The sequence below is a fragment of the Falco naumanni genome, chromosome 4 (assembly GCF_017639655.2).
Source record: "Falco naumanni isolate bFalNau1 chromosome 4, bFalNau1.pat, whole genome shotgun sequence".
Lineage (NCBI taxonomy): Eukaryota > Metazoa > Chordata > Aves > Falconiformes > Falconidae > Falco > Falco naumanni.
The window spans coordinates 58894153-58919830 of record NC_054057.1 but is presented as its reverse complement, the minus strand read 5'-3'; the positions used below and the strand labels follow the sequence as shown (position 1 = coordinate 58919830).

General features: G+C 42.4%; 1 protein-coding gene across 1 annotated transcript in view; it reads left to right on the top strand.

The window, feature by feature from the left end:
• The first annotated feature begins 2612 nt into the window (after positions 1 to 2612).
• Positions 2613 to 25678, top strand: part of LOC121086130 (vasoactive intestinal polypeptide receptor 1-like) — a 60806-nt gene continuing 37740 nt past the window's right edge. The window contains exon 1 of the mRNA XM_040589394.1: positions 2613 to 2664. Coding sequence (XP_040445328.1) covers positions 2613 to 2664 — 52 coding nt within the window. The remainder of the gene's footprint in view (positions 2665 to 25678) is intronic.

Genomic DNA, 25678 nt, shown 5'->3' with positions numbered 1-25678 from the left:
CAAAAGGACAGGAGTTTCTCCAGCCCATACAACTTTCTGAAGAAGGAAGCAGCTGTGATGAGGAGAACTCCTCCTGAGGACACAAACTGGGAAACAGGAGAGCTCAAGATGTTTCTCTGTGTTCCCTGTTTGTGAAATGGGACAGCTGTAGCACATTGGTGCAGTGTCTCAGATTCATCACCCAGGGCAATTCAATGTGTCCATGCTGTGAGCAGACCATCCTACAGCTGGCTCACACACCCATCAGGCTCGGCGCGGGGCTCCCGGCGCTGCTACCAGGCTCGGCAGCCACGGGCCGGCCCGGGAGCAAACAGCCGCCCCACAGCAGCGGCCGGCCGGGCCCGGCCACCGCCATGTTGTTTCGGGGGCCGCGTCCGGGCACGACCGCCCGCCTCAGCCCGCCGAGGCAGCGCCGCGCGCCCCCTCAGAACCCGCGCGCCCGCGGCGGCACGTGCCGTTGTCAGGGCAACGGGCTGCCCCCCCCCACCCCCTCCGTCGCGGGCCGCGCCACAGGGCGGGGCGGGGCGATCCGGAGACCGCCGCCCCCTCAGCCCTTCCCGCCCCCTCAGCCCTTCCCGCGCTCTCCCACCGCCGGTCTCCCACCGCCGCTCTGCGCCGGGAAACGTTCCCGACTGGCGGCGTTTGGCCCCGCTTGCGGCCGCATCCCGCTCGGGGTGTCACACCGAGCCCCCGGCTCGGACCAGAACGCTACATGGGCAGCGCGGGCCTGGCGCCCGCTGGGGGATGAGCCGCTCGGGGTCCCGAGTGTGGCGGCCGGGGCCGGGGGTGGTTGAGGAGTTGCTCCCCAGAGGCGGCCGCCCTGAGGTGCGAGCGCGCACTGTCGCTTGCTTTGACACAGGTGCGCACCATTCAGGGCCGTGCGGGGGGCTGTAGAACAGCTGAGTACCCCCATGACGGCCCCGCACCGGGGCAATGCAGCACCCGGGGGACACCCCCATCCTGGGCACAGGGACAAGGGCACAGCTGCACAGTGTGACCAAGTGGGCAGGACTGTAGCACTGGGCTTCGAGCTGGGAAAGGGAAAGCTGCAGCTTGTGCCACACTGGCACCCAGTCAGTGCTGTGGAGGCTGGAGGCAGGATCCCCACTCACAGAATATTCACAAGGCCTGCGCCAGCCCTTGCAAGGGACAGCTGAAAGGGCAAAGAGCCCAGGCAGATTATATACAATCCGCTTTGAAAGAGCAGCTCCTCATGGGCGAAGACAGTTCTCTGCTCCCTGAAAAAAATACTATCCCAGTAATGAACTGGAGGAAGCAAAGTCAAAATGGGACAAAATGGAGGTCCCCAACTGTGCTCTGCAACCGTTGGTGAAGGCTGAGCTTAAACATGAGGGTGGTGATGATGAATATCCTCGAATTACTAGTAAAAAAGTTCCACGTTCTGCTAGTGAATTGGCTAAATTGAAGAAAGAGTTTAGCCAGACTCATAAGGAGTCAGACACAGAATATGTTTGGGGGAGTGTCACTATCGGGGGGTATCAGATACTGTTAAGCAAAAAAGGAAGCCGAGGGCTACTGGGGGCCAGGGGATTCCTAGCCACTGGGAACTACCGAGCACCCTGGTCCCTGACCCAAAGAGCAGCCTGCTGGGCTGGGGGTCTTTGCCCTTTGGAAAGGGGGATCCGCTTGCTGTTGTGGGGACGGCTGACCCACTGGTAGAAAACATACAGAAGGCAGCATGTCTGCAAATGATGTATGACTGGGAGCTTAGGCCTAAATAGAAATCCCCAGTGATGATGCTGGTCAACCCAGAATAAATGACTCCTCTCATAAGGGGCCTCCGTGACCTCTCCAAAGCGACTGGTATTCAATTACAGGGGAAAATACAGGTGGTATCCCCGGGCAAAGGGGCTGTCACCACATTAGAAGGGGTAGTGACCCCTAATCACAAACCCCGGGAAAAGAAAATGTGGACTTGGGGAGAAGGTGCTCAAGATTTAATATTTTTTGGATGAAAGTACAGCCCTGTCAGTGCTCCATGCACCAAAATGGACCCAGAAGGTTTAAGGCTCACAGAATTAAAGCCTTCCCCACACATAACTAACAGTAAAAGGATGCCTCCCATAGCATCACGAGTGGGAGAGAGATAGGACACAGACATAAGGCTCTGTGGGCCATGGTGTGGCAGAAAGGTATTCCCCGAGATCTTACAAACAGGTTGCCGACTGACAAACTGGAGAAGCTGGTGTTAGGATGGCCTGAAAGCCCACCGGTTGAGAACGAGAGCCCAGTTCCCAGTGCCCCCTTACCAAAGCCAACCGCATCCCCTGGGCCGATGGGAAACCAACACCTTTGCCCCTTGTAGCGAGCGGGGCAGTGAAGGGTGGGTACATACTAGGCAGCTCACTGAAAACCACCGAGGTGATCTATTAATTACTTGTTTTGTGGAACCTAAGTTGGTACCAGTAACATTCCTGGTAGATACTGGAGCTCAGGCTTCGGCTATTAAAACTGAAGGTGCAGCACAAGGCGACATAACTTTGTCTAAGCAACATATGCTTGTTGCAGATGCTTTTGATCATGTTCAAGCGCAAACATCAGCTACTGTCAGTTGGTAATTACCCGGGGAGGGTACAGCCACTCTGGTAACGATGGTTGTGGGGCCATTTCTGCTTAACCTTTTAGGACTCGATGTTCTGAAAGGTAAGATGTAGACTGATGATAAGGGGAGGAATTGGACATTTGGCACCCTGTCTATAGATACACAGCCCCAGACCGGAACATTAAAACATGTGAACAGAGACTGGAACAGTGGTTAATCCAAAAGTTCAGATCCAGTTACTTATAACGGAATTACCAAATTATTCTGTGCAAGCCACTTGGGACCAGGTTTTTAAAAAATCTGATTTCTCAGGTCTTACAATACTGCATGATGAAGCACTGTATATTTTCTTAAATCCCTTTTTCCAAAAACACTTTACTTTTTTTTTTTAAAAAAAAACCAGGATTTAGAGACATTTCAGATAAATTCCATGTAAATATTTCACACTGTTGTATCTTTTGCAAAGGTACCTATCTTTCAGAATCTGCTTCTTAATTGGACTGTGGTCCCTAAATGAATGAATAGCTGAGTCAGAGAAACACAGTAACTTGATCATTGCTTAAAATAAGTTAATAAATCTGGGCTTTATCTTAATGTGTTTCAGCCAACTGTAAAAGAGAGACTATGTTATGCCCCTCTCTCTTAAAAGAGCTGTCAAGATAAAAAACCAAATGCTCAGATCTGCCAATAATGGGACCATGTAAGTGTCAGAATTACATAAGAACTGACAATGTTGATAAACTGTATAAAAACTGTATGGAGAGTCCAGCATGTCTCTACAGATCCATTTAAGCTATACAAATATTTTCCTAGTGTTACTCTCAATAAATACAAAAGTCTATCTAGCAAGATCAAACTGAGTTTAGATTACTTGGATAAATGTCAATATCAGTAGTGATATTAAAATCAAAGACAAAACAGAATGAGCAAAGGACGTGCAACTTCTGCTTTGTAACATTAAAAAGTTCATGGAAGGAACAAACAACTAAACCCTGTTAAGAAAGCCAGGCCTGAAGGCCTGACAACTCACATTTCCTTACTTTTTGCAAAACAAAGTGGATCTGAAACAGAAGTAGCACATTTCAAGCCTAATAGATGCTGAGAAGAGTGCAATCGTACAGTCTATGTGCCATTGACCTATGCTAGCTAGGTGCTTCAAAAGAAAAAGCATTTGACACCTGTGGAGATGCAATAACATAAGAAACTCTTGAGGCTGTCAGCTCTGGCGGAGGGAGCAGGGAACAGTATGGTGATAGCAATAAACTATGGCCCACAAGAACAGCACTCAGGTTTTCTGAGCCTTTTGTACTGTCAAGTTCATTCAGTTCTTCACCGACAGCAGCCTCACCTGGGACAGTCAGTATTTTCACTTACAGTGCTAAAAACATCCAGCAATCTAAATATTTCTGTCAACTTCCAGGAAAAGAAAGGAAAAAAAAAAAAGGGGGGGGGGGGGCAGGAGGGAGGGGGCAGGAGGGGGAAAAAAGAAAAGGGGAAAAGGAAGGCGAAAAAAGGGAAAAAAAAATGGGAAAGTTGGGAAGAGGAGGGGGAAAGGTGGGAAGAGGAGGGGGAAAGGTGGGAAGAGGAGGGGGAAAGGTGGGAAGAGGAGGGGGAAAGGGAAAAAGGGAAAAGCAAAAAAAAAAGAGAAGAACTGGTCTGTGGTAATACTAATAGCTGAACCAGCTGGATGGAAGAGCTTCAGTTTACCAGCTAAACTGAAACCCCAGAATCCCATACAAAGTGGTAATGGAAACGAGTAACGCCTTTCCCAAAAACTTTTAGATAATGTCAGCCTCTTCACACCTCAACCGATGTCCAAAAAGGCAATATACAGGTTAAGTTCTACAGACAATATAAATGTCTGAGTACATCTTTTAGACCAACAATTATTACAAACCGCACTCAGAAACCTGTATTAATGCACTACCACTTCCCAAGAACCACTAAATCCGCTTAGTGAACCCTCACAAATCTTATCTTATTGTAGTCTTAGAAGACTAAAATCTGAGCAATGAAGAAAGACCCAAACTCACCCCTCACATCACAAGAAGACCTTCCCTGTGAGATCAGCTGTTATTTCACTTGATCTAATTTGCAAGTGCTAGCAATCCAATCAATACATATGTAACTTGGAATTAATCATCATACAGATTGTGCTTTCCTAGTATTTAGGAAGTAGTGGCTGGGAGGCATGGATAGAAGATTACAATGAGGAGAAGTAGGTATTATTGCAGCTGTAGATAATTAGGGTTGAGGCAGAATTATGATAATTAGTTCCATTGTTTCATTAACTCCATTGTTTAGGGAGAAGATTACTTTAGGCAAACTGAGAGTGCTTCAAAGATAAACTGAGTCAAAAAGTTTGTTAAAAGAAGAAATTGATTTCTTATTCAGGGTTTAGCCTCATGACAAAACCAGGGGTGCCCCTTAAACTAAAAAGCAGAGGGAACACAAATTACAGGGATAGAGCCCAAGGTATTTCAGGCCTGAAACTTTTGGCTTATAGTAAGGCACTTTGAAAGCTTCACTCCAGGTTCACGTAGAGTAGCAGAGTCACAGAGCAATATGCCAGTATACTTAGTACCAGAGAAAAACATGAAAGGGATTTGCATAGGAAAGCAATACAGGCTTCTTCAGCTCAGATCCTCATGGCTGCAGCATTTTCCACAGAAATGCGAGAACAGATTCACTGAGGCACCAGTAGGAAACCAACCACACTGTGCCCCTATGAATTATTTCATATTGAGGGGAGAAAAAGGGTCATTAGTGTAGTTATAGCCCTGTTTTAGAGGAACGGGAAACTGGGACACCATTTCGCATAACGAATAATCTGTAGTTCCAGCAAGGTCTTATCAGATGAAGCCTGTCAGGAGGAAAAGAGAGCTGTAAGACAGTCACTGTTCTCCTTAGCACTGTCAAGACCTAGATGCTGAGAGACAGGCAGCCCATAAGTGTAGGTGCCTGAGGCATTTCAGCATGGAAAGGTAGAGAAGGTTAAGTGGCAGATGTGCAGGTGTTTTCAGGGTGGCAGTTTTAAACATAGGCACCCAGATGCTGCTCAGGTGCCATTTCAGAGTTGTGCCTTGGGTCTTAACTTTGCCAAAGGGCTAAAGCACATTAGTAGTCTTCACAGATCACATCCCTGAAATTAATCATGGTTACGACCCACAGGACCACAAACAATTTTATTCCACTTGATTTCTGTCAGGACTGAAAAGCCCTTTCTTACCTTTCATAGAAGAAAGTACATAGCAACTTTTTCATGGAGATGACAATTCTTTAGCTGTCTCTGTCTCCTCTCTCTCAGTCCCCCTTGGCTGACATCCCTCTGTCCCTCAGATATCTCCCACTTTCTCCTTTCAAAATGTCTCATTGCCCAACCTGCTTGATTTAAACTCAGATCAATTGCTCTTTGTTTGAAGTTTGCTGCTCCTCGGACCCAGAGAAAGGCAGGAGTGTCAAACACCTCGCCTGTACTCTCCAGCTGTCTTGGATGGCCTCATAAAAAACTAATACCTCTCCGTCCAAACCTTTCCTTGCATAAAATAGGGTAATGTTTCCCCTGGGAATGTGGCCGGAATGAGAGTACTGGATTTTTTCAAGGCAGGCAGCACAAGTTTCTGAAAGGTCCTTTGATCTTTACAGTTATGTCTAGGAGCACAATCAATCCTGTTGTCTTTAATTTATGTCAGTCAGGGGCTGAACTGGCTTCCTTGCAGAGATGTTTGGTTTTTTGCTATGCTCCTTCTGACAGGAGCAGGAAAACTATATATGCAGAAGGCTACTGGTGTTTTCCAGGAAATACTGATTAGGGATAGTTGACTAGATATAAACCACCAGCGGGAAGGAATATAATTGTCTTACAGATTCTGATGGCTGCTTAGAGGCAAACAAATCAAAAGGCATGTTAATTGTTCATACCATAGATTCTTTCACACAATAAGGTTTCTTTTTTTCTTACCTTACCTTTCAGGCCCAGTTTGCTGACAGCTTTATTATGCTTGGTTTAAATTGCATCTTTGTGCCTTCGCCAACTCAAGAAAGAAGATGTTTAATAAATATTTCTGAACCTATTCAAATCAATCAGACTTGGGAACTTGGATCAAATTTAGAGCTAGTGTTCTTGCTACATAACCCTTATACTCCTTCCTACTTGGAATCAGTGAGAGACCTCACACAAAATTCCTGAGCACGTGGAGACTCAAGAAGTCTTCTGGGTCATAACATGTCAGTGTAGGGAAAAAAAATGAAGCCTTATGTCCCTGTTCCTAAGCTGATTCATAAAATGCTTTCACACCCATAACTATGCAGAAGATGTCTTCTTCCATTCTTTCTTTAATGGCATACCACAGTTTGACATTGGATAATAAGAACAGAATAGAATAGAACAGAACAGAATAGAATAGTGAAAATCTTTTCATGATTAAGACAAGGAGGCAGAAACAATGACTTCTAATGTAAGAAGAGTTTATCAATTAAGCTGATTTTTTTCATTAGAGCAGAGCATACTGAAGTCCTGAAGAGCTTCTTACTTTTTCTTTATTATACTATCCAGTCCAATAAAATTTTACTGCTAATAAAGCCTCTGCCTGCAAACCTGCTATTGCTTCTCTCTGTAGAACACCATAACTATAAGATGTTGCCACTATTACTGCTAAACATGTTTTCCATCTTTTCTGTTCATTAATAATGAGACTTTGAAGCTGCTTGCTGAAAAACGGATTTTAAAAAGTCGACATGCTTGCACATTATGCATGTAAGATGTAGTGAGGTCGTCATTAGGTAGATCTCAGACTTAGAGATGCAGAAGCGGGCTGGAAATTAGGACCATGTGTGTCAATCAGTTAGCTGAGGGGAATGTGCTGGAGCTTGTAGGTATGGAACCCTGGGAGGACAAGGAGTGTGAATAGACACAACAATTAACAGGATGAGTCATGCTGAGAGAGCATAGGGGAGTGGGGGACGGATGGCGCCAAGGAAAGGTAACACCTTGCGGTTAATTGATAGTGGTTAACCACCAGTCGGGGATGGCCTAGTATGCAATGCTTAGCTTCAAGAACCAATCTGTTTAAAACGCGCAGCTTCTGAAAGTGTATATAAACTCGTGCTTCTGTACAATAAATTGACATTTGCTTGCATCAAGCTGCGTCCCGTCTCTCCATCGCAGCATACAGACACACCTAATGTTTGGCTCCCATTGATTTATCCCAAGATATAATTATTTAGGTTTTGTGGAAGTATCTTGCATTTTTAGATGTGTATCAGATTTGAAATGTGATTCTGTGCAGATCAGCAGGTAAATATTGGCATTGTCACTATCCATTTTTGCAGTCTTGTGTGGATCACTTGAGACAGATCAATGTTTCTAAACAAAACAAAAAACCTCAATGTCTGATTATTAAAACATTAAAATTCTGTAGATTTCACCATTAATGAAATATAGGGAGTAATTGCTTTAACTTCCTCAAGTGGAAACCAGTGGAGAAGGACAAGGAATGAGTAAGCATGTCCTGTAATTGTTTTTTAAGCCTATTGTACAGCACTCCACTGAACTCTTATCTTCTTTCTCCCTCCTTCCGTGCAACATGCCACAGATGGAGAACTCTGTTCTTCCTCTTGCTTAGAAATTGTTTGCATCTTCTCTGTGTTTGGACAAGTGTGAAAGCAGTCTGCTAGGACTTTATCACAGAATAGTAGGTGCTCAATTTTATTGCCATATTCATTGAAATTAGCGGATTATCTGACAACATTTGCACATTCCAGTGTAAGGAAACAGTCCATCAAGCTGTAAGCACATGCAACAATGGTTTTCAACCAGTGGTCCACCTCTGTGAAAATCTTTAACTAATCGTAAAGGCTGCACAAGAAGCCAAGTACACTGCAAGCTACTTCAAATTCAGTAATTAAAATGAATGTTAAGGGACAGCAAATCAGAAGCAAAAAAACCCAAACAATCAAACAAAAAAAAGCTGAACAGAGGCTTGTGAGCCCTTTCCCAAGCAGATCACTATCTCAGCAGAGGAAACAAGTGTTGAATAAAACTCAGATAAATAAAATAAAAAATAACAGAAATATAAAGACACAAAATAAATAAAATTCAGAGGAGCTGTTTCAGAAGCAAGCCACAAAGATTAGCAGGCCAAGTGAGTCCCATTAGAGTGCAAGGAAAGTCACTTAATGTGCGAGTGGGCAGGGGAATGTGCCTATCATTCCAGCGGCTTTAATGCTAGCTCTATATCCCTTATTAATTGGTCGCAGCGTCAGAAAAGCTTGCTTCAGGCTTGTTTTTCTCTACAGAAGCTGACAGGACAACACCATTTGCTGAAAATAGCACATTGCTCAGTCTTTCTTCTGTGTGCCCTATGACACTTGCTAGAACACTTCATCTGGAGTAGCTTTCATTATCAACATTTAGGTCCTGCATTTACTATCACTTTTATTCCAGAAAAATAAGTGCTCTTCTCCAAAAGGACAAAAATATCTTGGATGAGGCAACTTAACAGTGTGCTGTGAACTTATCAGGCGCCTTGATGCCAAAGCATGCCAAAGAGGGACACGAAAGTTAATTCAGAGTGGTTCCTCTTACCTGGCCAAAGTTGGAATCTGTATCCTTAGGGATCTTCCTGAGACTCATATGGGCTTTTGCTCTCATATTCAGTATCATAACAGTAGTTATGCAGAGGGTGGGAAGGAGAGGGGGGAGGGAAAAAAAAAAAAAAAAAAAGGAAGCAAACACCAAAAAGCCCGACTGCAGCAAATGTTTGCCTATAAAGAAGCACTTCATATCTTTCTACTATTCTTCAAGAAGTAAATAGGAAAATATTAATTCATTATTGTGTCTGGAGTGTGCTAAGCAGCTATGAAATATACCCAAATCTGGAAGGCAATTAGCTCAACCTCTGGCTAGGGCAGAATATAAACTTTTGAAATCGGAAAGGAGAGGTGCAAATACAACTTGTAACTGAGCGGGGAAAAAATTGTAAAAAGCTAGAAATGGAGCAATTTAATGGAGAAAAAAAGAATCAGATAATGTTATTAAGGTCCCCTGGACAGCAAAGACCACTTCATTGACTAAATGAGCTAGCTAAGGAAATCATGATTATGACAGTATTTATCTGATGGTCCTCCTCTTCTCCTCCCCACCTTTAAACCCTCAGGCAAGATTCTGTATGTCAGCAGCCATAATTAGAGCTGTCTCCTAGCTCAGCACGTGTCTCCTCTCCTTAAAATATTAACTGCCTTAAACCAGTATGACCAATGGCTTGGAGACAGTTCACTAAATAGATACTACAGCTGAGGAGGCTTCCCCAGTAGAAGCCTAATGACCTGATAAATTAGCCCCTCTCTCCCTCCATAGCCAAAACTCCCATTAGAATCAGCAAGTGGATGGTGAGGAGGTGGCAAGAAGATCAGTGGGGTTAGAGAAACATTAATGGCAGCCCACAGCAGGAACAGGCTGGTATCTAAAAGCTAGAGATGGATGTGAGGGGCTGAACTTCAGCATGCAATGAAGTAGTGGATGTCTGCTTAAGGCTGCTTGTTTTGATGCCATCTACTGAATTAAAGAGAGAGTGTCCATGCTGCAGTGATAGGTTATTAATCGTTACTGTCCCTCCTTCAGCCTCACTAGGAGACAGGCACAAACTATCAAGCCTAATCATTCCTTAATATCATTATTTATATTCTGAAACACCGTGGACAATAATGCCAAACACTTTTCCTGCACTGACATACTGCAAGGAGCCTGGACCAGTCCTGGTAAACCTGTATTTCTCCCTGTAGAGGCTTCTCTACAGGATTCCTTGTTGATTTTGTCTTGGAGGCCATAAAGTTTTAAATGTAGTCATAAGCTGACCATGCTGCTTCTTTTCTTGTGTGTCTCCGACAGCTCCCAAGCAAGCTGTGCTAGAGGGCTGGCTGTGCTAACCTATCCCTGGACCCAGGGATTCAGTGTCTCATGGGCATCCTCTTACAGTGCTACAATGTTAACAGATCATTAACAGCCCATTAACGTTTTTTTTTCATGCTGGTATGTTTGATCTTGAGGGAGGCATTTAGCTTTTCCAACAGATTCAGCCAGTGACCCAGCTGAGACAGGTCCATGTATTTATTTTTTTTTACACCAGAACTGAATTTAAGTGGTGCACGTAAATGTGGAGTCTTTTCCATCAGTTGCATCCCTGATGGTTATTCCTCATTTTTACTGCCCATGGTTAGATAGAGGGGATTATTCTGAAGAGGGCTTCTGGATTTCATCTGGGGGGAAAAAATGTGGCTAATTCTGGAAAGTTACTGCAGCCCTCAGCAACAGCCTAGTCTTGGTGTTTGGTAGAAGAGAGAATGTGCTTAGTATAAACCAGATATTTTAGGCAAATGAGGCAGAAGTGAGATAAGTCTGGGAAAAAGCCAACTAATCTGGGTCACCAGATGGGATGCTATAAAGCAAAAGGCACAGTAGCAGCAACTATCTAAATTAGAGTAAAACAAAAGGACGTACCCATTATCAGTAGCTCTAATGTTTTTTTAACAAGTGGGGATGGCAACAGAAAAATCTGTATCAGACTTGTGTGTGCTTATAAACTAACAGATGATTAAGAGAACAAAATTGCACAAAACAGAAACAGTGTAGGCTATTTATTATCAAGGCAATAGTAAAAAGATGGGAATATTTAGTTACTAAAAGTTGTAAGCCAGAAAGAACAGCCTCTACTTTTTAAAGGATCTTGTGATTTTCTCCTGCATGTGCCTTTTGGCACTCAGGTCAAGCTGACATATGTCCATCTCTGCAACTTTGGAGGTTGCCAGCAAAATCCCCACTGTGGACTTCTGTGCCTGCACACAACTTGAGGACTCTAATGAATCTGCTGAACATCTTTTTCAGCCCCAGAAGTTCTTACTTGACTTTGTTTTCAAAATAGGGGTTGAAGACACATATTTACACGATAAATTCTGCTCTCATCTCATGAACGGGTGATGGGGCTTGAGACCTTCTGACTTCCTCCTAAGGTGCTTCAAATTTCATGCTTAGTCTGAGCTGTTGGAAGCCTCTCTTGGAGATTTTGGGGATAGCCAGGAAAACCCCTCTGTGATGGCTACCAAGCAGTCACAGGATACATCCAGTTCTGGTGTGTGGAGTTACTGGGCTTGGCTGGAGGAAGTATGCTGTCTGGACTAGTGCAAGAGGAAATTAGCACTCAGAAAAAGTTTTACCAAGTGGTTATATGGATTTGATAGAGCTGGACCTCACCACCCTCCAGCAAAGACAAAATGACTGCTGTCTCAGCCCTTTCCAGACACTTGTGTTTGGATTTGACACAGCAATGGGAAGAATCCCAATACGTGGGTTTAGCAATGGAGATATGCGAATGTGTTTAGCATAATGTAATATTGGAGTTTATTGGAAACACACTAGTCTAACCGGTTGTCTTAGACATATGCATGCTTTCAAGGATGCATGGATTTGTTCATCTGCATATATAAAGTAAGCAGTGCAAGAAAGACTATAAGAACATAAAATTCAAGACCAAGAGTTCATTTATCACAGCAGTCTGTTTCCAGTACATGGGGGAAAAGATACAAGAATTAGACGAGATTCCTTTCAGCATTCAGTATCTGCAGCTGATACAGCTGGAAAAAATGGACAAGCTTTCATTTATCTTCATCACAGCTGGAAAAATAAATGCTACTACTTTTCCCCTAAAGACCTTGCATCCAGATATTATCCTTGTTACAAATCTGTTATTATTGTTTAAAACAAAGGGCTGAAACATGTCCTTCAATATTCCTCATTCACTCCATTTGTGTGAGAGGATGACATTTACCCCTGGTGATTTTTGGATGGGAAATGTCTATTTTCCCCCCAGTTCCATTTTTCAAAAATAAAGAATATACATAACAAAAATAAAAACATACCAAAATCTCCCAAAAATATCAATAAGAAGACATTGACTGGACTTGACTTCCCTTGTCTCTGTCCAGTTCTACTGGTGTGGGAGGTGTCCATGTTATTTTAATAACAAATTGATGTAGCTTTCTGTCTGTCTTTGACGGTGACTCTCCAGGACTGAAAGAATTCATATTTTATTTTGGAACAGCAGCCAACAGCTGCTTGGTGGTAACTTCACATGGTGGACTCAAGGTCTGCTAACATCTGAATTGTGTTAGGCTGCAGATACAATAACTGTCAACAACAGGGGCAGCATGTATGAAGGCAGCATCAAAGCACTGAGAAAGACAAATACACTGCCTGGGGCTAAGGAGGTCATGAACTTCCATGCCTGTCAGTAAGGGCAGTCATATACATTAATTCTGCTTTTCCATTCTGCTACTCAAAATCCACAAATACATAGGCTTGCTTTTTTGGGAAAAAAAAATCCCCAATTATGGGCTGGTTGGATAGATTTAGGTTTCTTTGGCTTCAGTTCAGTGAGAAATAAAGATGTGGAAGAGAAGTCTGGACTTGGGACTATCCCTTCAATGTCAAAGGGAACTTAAGGTCTGGCAATATATAGGCAACACCTTGAAGTGGGCTTCGCTAAGGAAGGAAATACACCATGACGATCTAGTTTTGCAGTGTAATGCTGTAGCTATGATGGTGTTGGGGTTTGACAGAACAGCTTTTTTCCTTATATGTCAACATATACAGTAAAAACTGTTACGTCTCTATAAAAATATCAACTTCCTGAAAACACAAGGCAGATGTGAAAGGAAAAAAAAAATCAGCAAGATTGCAAAATTGCTTGCACTTAATTAAAATCATAAAAATAATAATGAATGAATATAAACATAGCAAGTTCTAAAAAAATTATTTAAAAATATCAAGGTCTCAAATGCCTTGCTTTAATCAACTGTGCTAGTTTATGGATGTAGCTTGATCTCTTTCTTGGTCCCTTCTTCTGCCAACCTGCCCTTAATCATCAGCAGGCAAACTGGAAACATGAATGATCTCTGAGAGTCTTGCTAGCAAGAGAAATCAGTGCCTCACTCAGCATGGGTTTCTTATAATTAGGGTCTTAATTCCACTCCTGCCATCAGTGGTCATCCTAGATTAAAGCATAAATGGTTTTTTTAATGCAAGGAAAGACTCTTAAAACGAAATATTTTCCTGCTTCACCAACGAGCAGGTATATAAAAGATATTCAAAGCAATCAGGCAGAAGGTTTAAATAAAAAGAGTCAGTTCACACAGCACTCAGCACAAAAATGTACCCATTAGAGTTAAAACAAACCAAGACATGTTCCCTGATCCATAACTTGTTTGATTGACTCTTCTCTCCGAAGTCTCTAGCATCCCCGTATTTTGAGCATATCCTGTGTAAGCTTATTAAATTGTTCCTCTAATTAACTTGATGGCATGAAATCATAGTTGGACTTACTTGTTGGAATTGTATTTTGTTGTTTAATGTTCAGTTACAAGAAAAAAAAGGGCTCGCTGGGGAAAAAACTTCCCTGGTGTTTAAGAAAGATCAGTCTCCAAATATTAGCCAATTAAAGGCGTAAGTGAAGTGTCCCAAAGACAAACAACATTCCAATACACACAGAGAGAAATAGAACCTAAGGCTCTGCTACCTGCTTAGCCCCAGAAGGGCAGAAGCTGGAGGCACAGGAGCCGCCCTGCTGTGGGGAGACAACACATTTCAGTAGCCCTTGCTCCATGGCCTCAGGAGCACCTTTCCTATTCTCCAGGAGCAACAGGAATGCAGAAACCTGGTTATCGGGCTTTAGCACTTAAGGAATGGGACAAACCACTTGATTTTGGTTGTGCTGCTGAGGGTGCCTTCAGCAACACGTGCCTTTTTTTATGATGCACTGGAGCAGTACAGAAGTTAAAGGCAGTAAACCAGCCTGGTAACTTGTTAGAGTTCCTGCTAAAAGGCATTTCCCTCTTTTCTTTTTTTCTCCTTTTTCTACAGGAACTTTGTTTCTATGACTCATTATTTCCTTGTCCAAAGGACTTTACATAATGGAAAGGTAAATACAGCTTGGATTGGTACAAACCACCTGACCTGGCCTGCAGACCAAATGTGGGTTGATTAATGACATCATCTTTTCCAAATAAAAACCAAAAAATGAACACACTTAAGGAAAAAAACCATTCCAGGCATCTAATTTACCAGCAAGCGAGTAAAGAAATACAGAGAGAAACATGACTTCTCCCTTTTTCCAGGGCCTGCTTCTGCTTATGTTAAGGCTGATTAGCACAACTAAGCTGAACATGGAAGAATTGTCCACAAGCTCTCCTTAGGTTGAACATTGTTGCTACTGCTGTTTCAGACTTGAAGAAAAGAGAGTGCTCAAAATCTTTGCTTTTCCTGTTGTGCCTGCCACTCTAATGAAAGATTTCACCTGCGTTTCCAGGCTTTGCTTCATTAAAGCTGGAAGCAGTCTTGCTGTTGAACATCATGCACGAAACAGATAATGGACGTGTGAGTCAAACTACTCACAAATATGCCCTTTTCAAAGTGAGGCCTATTGGATGTCATTAAGGCAGAGACCTGTTGCGTATGAAGTCAGTGGAAAAAAATGTCCTGAGGGCTACAAAATGAGAATTCCTATACAGTATTCAAAAAAATTACATCAGAATCATGCAGCAAAAGAAAAAGCAAAAGTCTTCCCCAACAGCTGCCAAGTTTGCTTAACTTTCTTATCACAATAGACAGAGCAATAGAGTCAATTAATTTTCTTCCACAAACATATCCTCTAATTAGTGACTGCTGTTTCTAAGCTGGATAAGCAGTAAGCATGGCAAAGTTTATCTTCAATGGAAGGTAAATATGTACAAATGTGTATATACATGGATAAAAGCACACAGAGACCTATACAATTTGTATAGCTTGTATACTAGTTAACTACACAAAGTGTATGGTTTACCAGGGCCATCTGCCATTAAATCTTTTCACAGTGCTTTTATCATCTGATAAGGACAAAGTACATCTGCCTGATTTACTTTGGAAATGGGAAATAAACTTTAAACATTGCTGTAGAATTGCCATTTTGTATCTTATTATCATCATGCATCATGTTATTCGGACCTGGAAGCTTTGATCACCTTATAGCCCTCTTATTGAAGCTGGTCCATTCTTTATCAAGTTCCACCACTTTTACTGAGTGGTGTGTTGTCGTTGGCTGGACACCAGATGCCCCCCAAGCCGCTGTGTCACTGCCCTCCTCAGCTGGGCAGGGCAGAGGAACTGCACCCCAGGCTGCTGGGCCGGGGTATGGGCAGGGACATCCCTCAGCAATGGCTGTCGTGGGCAAAACAGGCTCAGCGTGGGGAAACTGGTTTCATTCATTACCCATCAAATCACACCTGGATAATGAGGCCCCAGCCCGGGCCCCTCTCCCCGCGGGGCCACAGGCCCTGCCCGCAGCTGTCCCAGCGCCACCGCCCGCGGGTCACAGCCTCCCTCGGGCACCCCCTGCCCCGGGGGTCCCTGCCTGGGCTGCGGGGGGAAGCTTCTCTCCGGGGGCTCCACGGGCTGGGGGCACAGCCTGCCTGGCCGGGGGCTCCCCACGGGCTGGGGGCAGCCTCTGCTGCAGTGCCTGGGGCCCCCTGCCCCCACACAGTCTCACTGCTCCCCTGCTATTTCCCCCCCCTCTGAAATCTCTTCTCCCCTCGGCACTGCCACTGTGGCTGCTGAGCTGGGCCAGCAGCAGGACCAGCTAGCATCGGCTCCTCAGGCACGGGGGAAGGTTCTGGCACCTTCTCACAGACACCACCCTGCAGCCCCCACTGCCAACACCTTGCCACGCAAACCCGATAGACATAACCAGATGGTAGGAAGACTAGAAATGGACCTGAGTGATGAGCAGCTGCACACATTTCCTTTTGAAATGGGGCAGTGCTGAGATGGACCAGTATCTTGCGTCTCTGGAGACCTTGCACACAGGTGAAGGAGCTGTGGATAAACTTGAGACCACAGAATTGCATGAGCCGGCTCTGTAGTTTGGTGGAAAGCGGCAAAGGAAAGAGAGATGATGGAATAACAGAGGCATTGGGATGGCAATTCAGGGCTGTCCCCCCAGCCATGCTGGTGGGGGGAAGCAGGGAGGAATCCATCTGCCTCTCACACTTCTGCAAAGATGCAGCTGCTGAAACACCCTGCTTTTAGCCATCCTGTACTTTGCTTTCCCATCTTGCATTCTTCAGCTTGGGAAAGCATCCCAAAGCCGTGCTTACCCCGAATACATTACATTTGCACAGCAAAGGCTTTGTGCTTGTTGACCGTCCCCGTCGCTTTCCAAAAATCCGGATTGCTCAAGACCCAGTTTGAAAAATTCCCCTCGGGACCATCACCGTTCAGAGGGACCGAATCAAACTTGTTGCCGGTCCCCCCCTCTCCACACCCCTGACTCGGTCACAGGACTGTTTCTCGATCCCGCGGTGGAAAGAGCTCGGGTGCCCTCTCCGGGCGGCGGGAGCGGTGGAGCCCGGCGCCTTCAGCGGGTCCGCAGCTCCATCTAGTGTCACCCAGACACGGAGCGAGGGACCGTAACCAGAACAGAATTTCGGAAAGGGTTATCTTACTAAGATCTTGCAACTACAGGTGTCGTCCTGCCCCGCCCCCCCCCCCCCCCCCCCCCCCCCCCCCCCCCCCGTTATCTTTGCAAGGGATAATTGATGTCTACAAGAACTGGAGATACAGAGTGGCTCACAGGAGTGCAGTACCGTTGGGGTGAGCTTTCCTAGCCAGGGACAGCACGCTGGGCCTTTAGTGGAAAGCACAGCATGAGAATTCAGTGGGAGCAAGGCTGAGTACTTGGCTCCCCTCTCCAGGGTTGAGTATCTTAGGTATGTTCCATAGTTCCATTTCAAAGAAAAACTATAAAATTTAAGTACCAATGTCCAAATTACAGTTCCAAAAAAATCCCTGTACAGAACAGGCCAGAACTCCATAAACACATGATTTTTAAAAAATTACCATGATTTTAATTATTCTTTTCATTCCTAGAAGCACTCAGTCTTCCTGTGTTGAGGGAGTTTTAGCCTTCATCATCTTGTCCAATTCAGACCCCCAAACCGACAGCTCTTTGACACTGGAATTTCTTTGACATCCTTCTCAGAGGCTTCTAGTGAGCTTGCAGATGTTCTGAGGTCACTTAATGATGCAGGGTACAGAACGCTTGTGGAGGAGCAGTTCTCCCTTCAAAGAAATAGGTATTTATTTAGAGCACACACAGGTGCTGGGAGATAGCCCAGAGCAGCCATCACCTCAGTCTGTGTGGACTCAAATTGGCCTTTCCCAGTGAGGCAGGTTTGCTGCTGGCAGTGAGCTGCCCTTTGCTAGGGGCACCTCCCCTCCATTCTCCTCTGAAGCAATGACATTATGAAGAGAAGAACAAGCCACTGAGCTCAGTGTGAGCCAAATTATTCCCAAATCTGTGGTTGCTTCCTATGACCATGAAGATGTACAAGCAATCCTGTGTAAGATACATACAGGCAGGCAGAGGTCAGATGTACCGGACTTAGAACTTGAAGCAAAATTGATTTTACACCCAGTGGTATTTGTTCAGTGTGTGCAAATACAGCCATGTAAATAACTGACTTTGTGTTTAGTTTTCATTACTAAGAAATTAGGAAAAGCGTTGGGTTTAAAGTCAAAGTCAAATGTGAACATACCTGATGGTTTTTTTCCATGTTTGAAAGGTTGTACCATTTTGATTTGAAGCTCTTTTTGGTCTCTTCAAACTCAAGGTTTGAAATTCCCAAAGATTACAGAAGAGAAAGCAAAGCAGAAAATTTTGAGCAGTTGCTTATTCTGACTTAAAAAAAAAAAAAAGATTTTACAGTGTGGGACCCCTCAATATTTCTTCTGATTTCTGTGTTTATTCAGCTGAAAGAAAATGGTGAAGTTACCATTATTTCACAAGTGTTCTGTCAATCAAACTGAAGTTTCAGATTGTCAGAAGGACAATTCATCTCAAAATGAATTGGCATAATGACAGGCTTACCTTCTTTCCCCCCCATTAATGGCTTAATTATTTTTATAGCCTATTTCTGTATTTTCCCCCAGAAAAACTGGGTAGAGGAAACAACAGTGAACAGTGCCTCAATGCAAACATAAATAAAAAGTTTCTGTCATTTTCAAGTAACCAGATATTTCATGAATAACAAGGGTGTCTTTGCAGACAAAGATTTATTTGCTGACATGTATGATACTGCTGTGTGATCTTTTTCTATGCCAGTAGTACTTCCTAATAAAAAAAAAAATCACCTTATACTCAATGGTTAGATCCTAAATAACATAAGTTGTTCTGTGACTGGTGGAAACAGTGAAGGACATGTTGGTGTTTAATGAAAATGAGCCTGAAAATTTGAACTCTCATTTGATTTCTGTGATTTCTAAGTTTTGGTCTCATGCACTGCTCTTTCTCTCAATAAAGAGTGCTAAAGTCATGCTCCCCTATACGTTGGTTTTTTGTTATTAAAAGGGGCAAAACCTAATGCTGTTCAGCCTCTGTTACGTTGTGAGAAATGGCTGGAATGGGACATTGGATTTTAAAATTTTTCAGAGAGAACAGATGAGGGCAGACAAGTAGACAGGGATCATGCATTCCATCTGCCATGAGACCACTGAAAAGATCACAGAGCATTTTCATTTTAAGATGCTCCATACCAATTTCAGCCTGCATTTTGCTGTCATCTCATAGATTTTGTTCCAGTACTTGGAACTTATTAGAAGGCCTGATTTCTACTTCTGCAAATATAGATTTATTTTTTTCTCAGTTATTTCTAACCAAAACCATTTTTATTGATGATCCATTTCACAGTACAGAAGCAGTTCAGACATGAAAAATTGAGTATCTTATCACATTGCTGATGTCCAGGGACATCTCAGAGGCTTCCACAAGGAAAATAGATACAGCACCACAGTTAGAAAATTGTACAGGGGAAGAAGGAGAACGGGGGGATGTTCAGGCATTTGTTACCACACTATCAAAACTAGCCAGCTATAAGGCTTTTACCACCCTGTACTAGGTTAACTTCAATAAATGGAAACTGTGCCTTGCCCCAGCACGGCTACCAACCCCCCACAAGGTTTCAAAGGTTCACCTACTGTCTATGCTGTTTCTCATTTCTCCAGAAGCCAGACCATACAGCTCCTCCTCCAGCCAGCCACCCCTTTTCTTCTACATCTAGGGACTCTCTTCCCTGCTCCCTTCACCCCTTCCTTCTGTCCTCAGTGCTATTTAACTACTTAGCAGTAATAAGCCACAGCTGCACATTATCCACATCAGCCAACCCACCGCCCCTGAAGCAGCCCACAGTTGTGTATTATCAATGTTAATTAACCTGCCTTCATTCCTCTACAATTCCTCTACAATTCCTCTACAAGCATTTATCTTCGTAAATCACCATTATGTGTGATGGAGCCCTGCTTTCCTGGAAATGGCTAAACATTTGCCTTTCAATGGGAAGTAGTGAGTGAGCTCCTTGTTTTCCTTTGCTTGCTTTTGCTTTCCATACTAAACTGTCTTTATTTCAACCCACGAGTTTCTGGATTTTTACCCTTCCAATTCTCTTCCCCCATCCTGCCACAGAATCTCAACAGAGATTTTGTATGTCCTTCTGGAGCCCCAGCTGGAGGCCAGGCAGAATGTCCTCATGTATTTCAAATGGGGCCAGATGTCCATCCTTAGGCACTTGAATTACTCTTTAAGCAGTTTCCTGAGAAAACCAAAAAAAGATTATTTTTTCAGATCTGTGGTGAGAATGTTGCCTTTTTGTTTTGACTTGGGGGGTTTCAGTGACGCATTTGAACTCTTTCCTAAGGAAAAAAAGCACTCACAAAAAACACATGGACAAATAAGTTACAGTATTTGGGAGAGGGGAAAAAAAAGTTCTATCTAGTTGGAAAATTTATAATCTAATTTTAAAGCACAGTGCTTGGATTAGGGTTGTTTTGGAAGTGGGGTAAAGATAAAATGACACTTCATTTAGATTCTAGTCAGCCTTCCTTTGGTGGTGTTCTGCTGGATCCAGTGAAAAAATAACCAACTTCCACTGCCTTCAGATCTAGCTTTGGATACTGCATCAGAAGAAAAATCATACTTTAAGGTACAGTGATGAGCAAGACATAGTCCACATGGTGTGTCCCCAAATATCACCTTGTTGGTCTGGTTGCACATGTAGGATTCAAAGTGTGAATGAATGCTTTCCGTGGATGGGATACCTACACCCTTTCTGAAAAGCCCAGACAACAATAAAATCTGATGATTATTTTTTGTTATCAGGCTAATTGGTTCTCCTCAAAAAACCTCAGTTATTTATGATTCTTTTATCTATGACTTAATTTTGTCTGTAGTTTTTTCCTTTGTCTTTAGCATTTATGTAGAGCAGATCTTTAAAGAGTTGGTCTCGGACAAACTGTGATCTCAGTTTTCATCCTCCTCTTCTTCTGGTATTTCAGATAACTAATCTGGGAGAATTAAAAACTATTTATAAAGAAAAAAGTAACAGGGAAAGGGGTTCAGTAAATATTTATAAATGTGCATTACGTGGATGTTTCTTGGTGTACCCAAATTTCTGTAATGGGTTCCACAATAAAGATGATCACTTGTCAGTTTTAAAATTAGTCCATGTGATTCCTGTTAGCAACTGCATGCTAATAAACCATCTTTTTTCTTGCATCTTTCTGAGCTCGTAAGACCTTTCCAAGTGCTTGACCCATCTCAGTTTTGCACATACATATAGCATTTATATTCTAACACTTTGCAGTATTTGGCTCCTAGTTTCTTGTTTTAGCTTTGCAAAGGTATTAGGAGATAAACTAAGGTGATAAATATATCAGAGAGGATTTATGTATGGTTTTCAGTTTACAGTATTTTGATACTTATCGTGCAACATGTGAAAACATGTTGTGATTTTTCCATGAACTTTACTTAAGAAACAGAGAATTAATACAATCTAAGCAAACTATTCCTACTTGTTCTGACCTATAATTTTCTTGGATTTTCTTTTTTTTTTTGGTTCACTGGTATACTTGAAGGGGGAAAACCAGCCAGGTTGGCCTGAACACCTTCTCCATTTATAAGAATTGACAGCAAGCTGTAAAATAAATTATTCCTGCTCCTCCAGTTCAAAAATCTCAGTTCAGTAGTGCCCTAACTGGCATACTCTTTTTCTTTTCCTTCCTAACCGACAGCACTTGCTCTCTGGTAGTACACGATTGAGGTGTCAGCTCCCTGTCAGATGTAAGACCTTTGTCTCTACACAGGCAGTTGAGAGCAAAGCAGCGCAAAGCTGTTAATGAGAGGTGATGCCAACCCACCTGCCTGTCAGGGCTCGCTGCAGAAGGCAACGTACAGGGGAGAACATGCCCTAAGCAGCAGCAAGGGGATCTGTATGGGTTGCCTGCGTTATCAGCCTCTTTAAAGGTCACCAGCTCTGCCTTCTTTTTCTTACTAGATCCTTGAATTCTCTGCTGTGTAAATCTCTTTTTGTTTAATTCATCATCACAGCTAGTACACCACCACAAACAGCACTTGGGCACATACCACCAGCCCCTCAGCCTCTTCAGGCCACTAGGGAGTTTTACGTTTAATGAACACAAAAGAGGACAGTCTTCCTGTTGTTGCTTGGTGTTTCATGAAATGTCTTTTTAATTATGGTGATTCTACCTCGGTAGCTTTTCCACTATAATAAGCTCTCCACTGTCAGGAGGAGAAACAATAATAACAACAAACCCTGCATTAGGAAGAAACATTTAAGTCCTTGATACAACGCTCATTGCCATCTATTAATTAACGGAGGCCACAGGAGCTGTTTTGGTCCTTCTGAGAAGAGAATTGTATTTGCAACTGATAGTTATATCCTTTGTAATAGGAAGCTACAGAAATAACCTACTAATCACTGGATCGTTTCAACCTGAATTAAGGTGGCGATGTTTCCAAGAAAAGATCTGAAGATGTGTACCCAGGCCCGACCTGTATTCAAGGATGTAATCATGTATCTTTTCAAGATTCATATGCCTGCTTGAAAAGCAATTCTAAGAATAAACAATGCAGAACAGCCTGTGTTGGCCTGTGCATTCACCATTTCCTACATTCTGCTTCTATTTAATTTGATGGTTAATGTTTGCATCAAGAGTGGAAGATCTACTACTGAGTGTAAATAGGAATGTTGTTTTATTGTTTCCTTAAATAATATCTCAAAGAAAAATTCAGGATCTCTTAACAGCAAACATTATTTTGTTTATTTTGTTATTTAATAATATTAAAAATATTATTGCTTAAATAGCTTTTATTTAAATAGTGGAATCAACCTGCCAATCCTGGCATATTTAAAAAGAGAAAAGACATTGGCTTGTTGGGGTTGGGGTTTTTTGTTCCTTTTTAAAACTGAAGAGCATGAAAAACAGTAGTACAGTTCAGTGCAAAGGCATTAATGGCTGATTATTTTCCCTGACAGTGATTGTAGCAGAAAACTCAGTAGAGTATAAGAGCACAACAGCTATGCAGTGATTCTTCCAAGAATATCTGGCTGACTTCCAGCAACCTACAGATCAGCAAGTTCTGAAAATGTTCTGGGCCAAATTTATTACACAAGGCAATCACCTTAAACACAATATATTAGGCTCAGCTGGTCACATCTGAACACCTGTTGATCCATTTGGCCCTATAAATTGACAATTAACTGCTATTAAAACCATGTGTTTGTTAAGGGTGGTGTGTGATCTCAGTTTTCATCCTCCTCCTCCTCCTCTTCTTCTGGCATTTCAGATAATTAATGTAGGAGAATTAAAACCCATTTATAAAGAAAAAAGTAACAGGAAAAGGGGTTCAGTAAATATGTATAAATGATGAACTGTTCAGCATGGAAAACTAGCTATTATAAGTATAAATGGAATTACTCCTACGTAAGAGGATCTTTAAAGTTGTATGTGCTTTGGCTTGACTATCATAAGTCAGATGGGGTTTTTTCTAGTTTGGAAATATTTTTGGAGGAAGTAGAGGAAGGCAATCACAGTTGCCTTTAAAAGAAAGTGAATTTTTGACAAATAACCAAGTTTGTATGATAGGATCTCTGAAAAGATGAAACCTCACAATCCCAGAGGGTAAGTCTGTTTGTCTGCTTTTTGTGCTTTGTGGTACACTTATGCTGCTTCTTAGCCCTGCTCTCCTGGATGTAAACCTATTATAATGCTGAGTTAGTTTTTATGTAGTTTCTATTCATTAGTTTCTGGATGTAGATCAATCCTAATGCTGGCTTGGTTTTCATGCAACTATTTTTCATTGTTATTTACAATAAGAATTTTCTCATATTATTCAACTAATGCTGTAGGAAATAGTTTAATTCTCTGAATATAATTGTGCAGTACTGTCACTATTACACAGTTCTTGCAAAAAAAAAAAAGAGGAAAAAAAAAAACCCCTAACCACCTTATGGTTGAATTACATGATTTTTTTAATGGCAAGAAAATGGCTTTGATACTTTTATTTTTCTAGGGGCCATTATAAATAACAGGCATAAAAGTGTGTGAGAAAAGGTAACAAGGGGCAAGCTCTATAACTAGAGAAGAGCATCTACCCCATATAGCCATGACAAAAAACAGTACAGTTAGATTTTGATCACTGAGAATTATTAAATCAAGCAATGGTCAATTTGTTAGATAGGATTCAAATAATGTCACTTGAGTTGCGGAATTACCTCACGTGGCATTCTACTTCTGCTACTACTGTTTTCTTAAAATAAGGGTTTCCAAGTAGCATTCAAAATTGCATCCACTTACCCTTAATACCTCATACTGTTCAGTTACTACAGAAAATTTTTAATGGCAAAAAAAATGTAGCAGATACAGCAGTAAAGTATTCAATCTATATTTCTGAAATACTGTTTGCTCAAAACAGAATCTGAATTAAGCAATTACAACCTTAATTTTTACCTCGGAGGGTATTTTGACTTACTGATTTGCCAGAAGTTTAAACAATATTCTCACTTTGATTCAAATCAAGATTTCTTTTTAATTTCCTCATGAACCCCGCAATAGTGACAAATAAAATTTTTTACAGTTTTCCTGCAGATCAGTTAAACTGTTGGAAGTTCAAAATTTTTTGAAGGCTAAAAACTCTTTTGTTTCATTGGTCTATTCCTGGAGGATGTTCGTAGATTTTTTCCTCCTGCACTTATGTATCAGGGGTAAGGTGATAATTATCTGGCCCCACCATACTTGTGTTAACATGAAACAAAAGCCTAGCTCAAAAAAAAAAAAGGGGGGGGGGGGGGCAGAAAAGGGATTCCATATTGCTTTTGTCATGGATTTTTCATGAAGTTGTTCTGCGACTAACAAATAGACCTGTTCATTACTTATTGGTTTGGATTGTGGTTTTAGCTAGATGTGTTATTTGAAATACGGTTTTCATCAAATCTAAAAGCAGTTATTTGAAAACCCTTTGACAGCCATAAGTTATATTTTTTAATGTATTTAATCTCCCCTGGTTGGGGGAAAACTCTTATACGAGCAAATGAAAGAGAAAGAAATGGAGGGAGGGGGGAATAAGGATGAGAAAAAAGGTCTCCCTGTAGTAGTTTTCATAGCCAAAGTTGATGGTGGGGTTTTTTAATGTTTTATATTTGATCCTTTTTCATTATTAGCCTGTCAGATACTATTTGTGAAAGAGAAAACACTTCAGCTCCTCAGAGGCTGGAGAAACTGCTATTCCTGAGATGTGTGGTGGCTTGGATTGTGCAGTTACTCATGTGTGCTCCTTGGAGTAGCATTTAGGGAATACAATTTGTAGCATCCACTTTGTCAAACTGGAGGTGTGTTACAGAAGGGGAGGGTCTCCCTTGGTACCCCACAGTCAGTAGAAAAGGAGAGAGATGCCTTTCCACAAAGTTCAGAGCAGAAGCCTAACTTTGGCATTCCTGGGGACTGGGCCTTTGTAGAGGAAACTAATTTATGACTTTCATCCAAGATTAAATGTAAATGGATGTAATTCACAGTTCTCTTTCCATAGGCCAAATATTTATGTTGAAGGGAGTAGGCTGATGTGAATGTGTTTTACATAGATACCAGAATAATTCTCTGTTTAATCCTGGAGAATGATGGCCCTCCTGATTTCCCAAAGTAGTTACTTTTTAGGGCAAATACCTAGTGCTCTGATTACTACAACT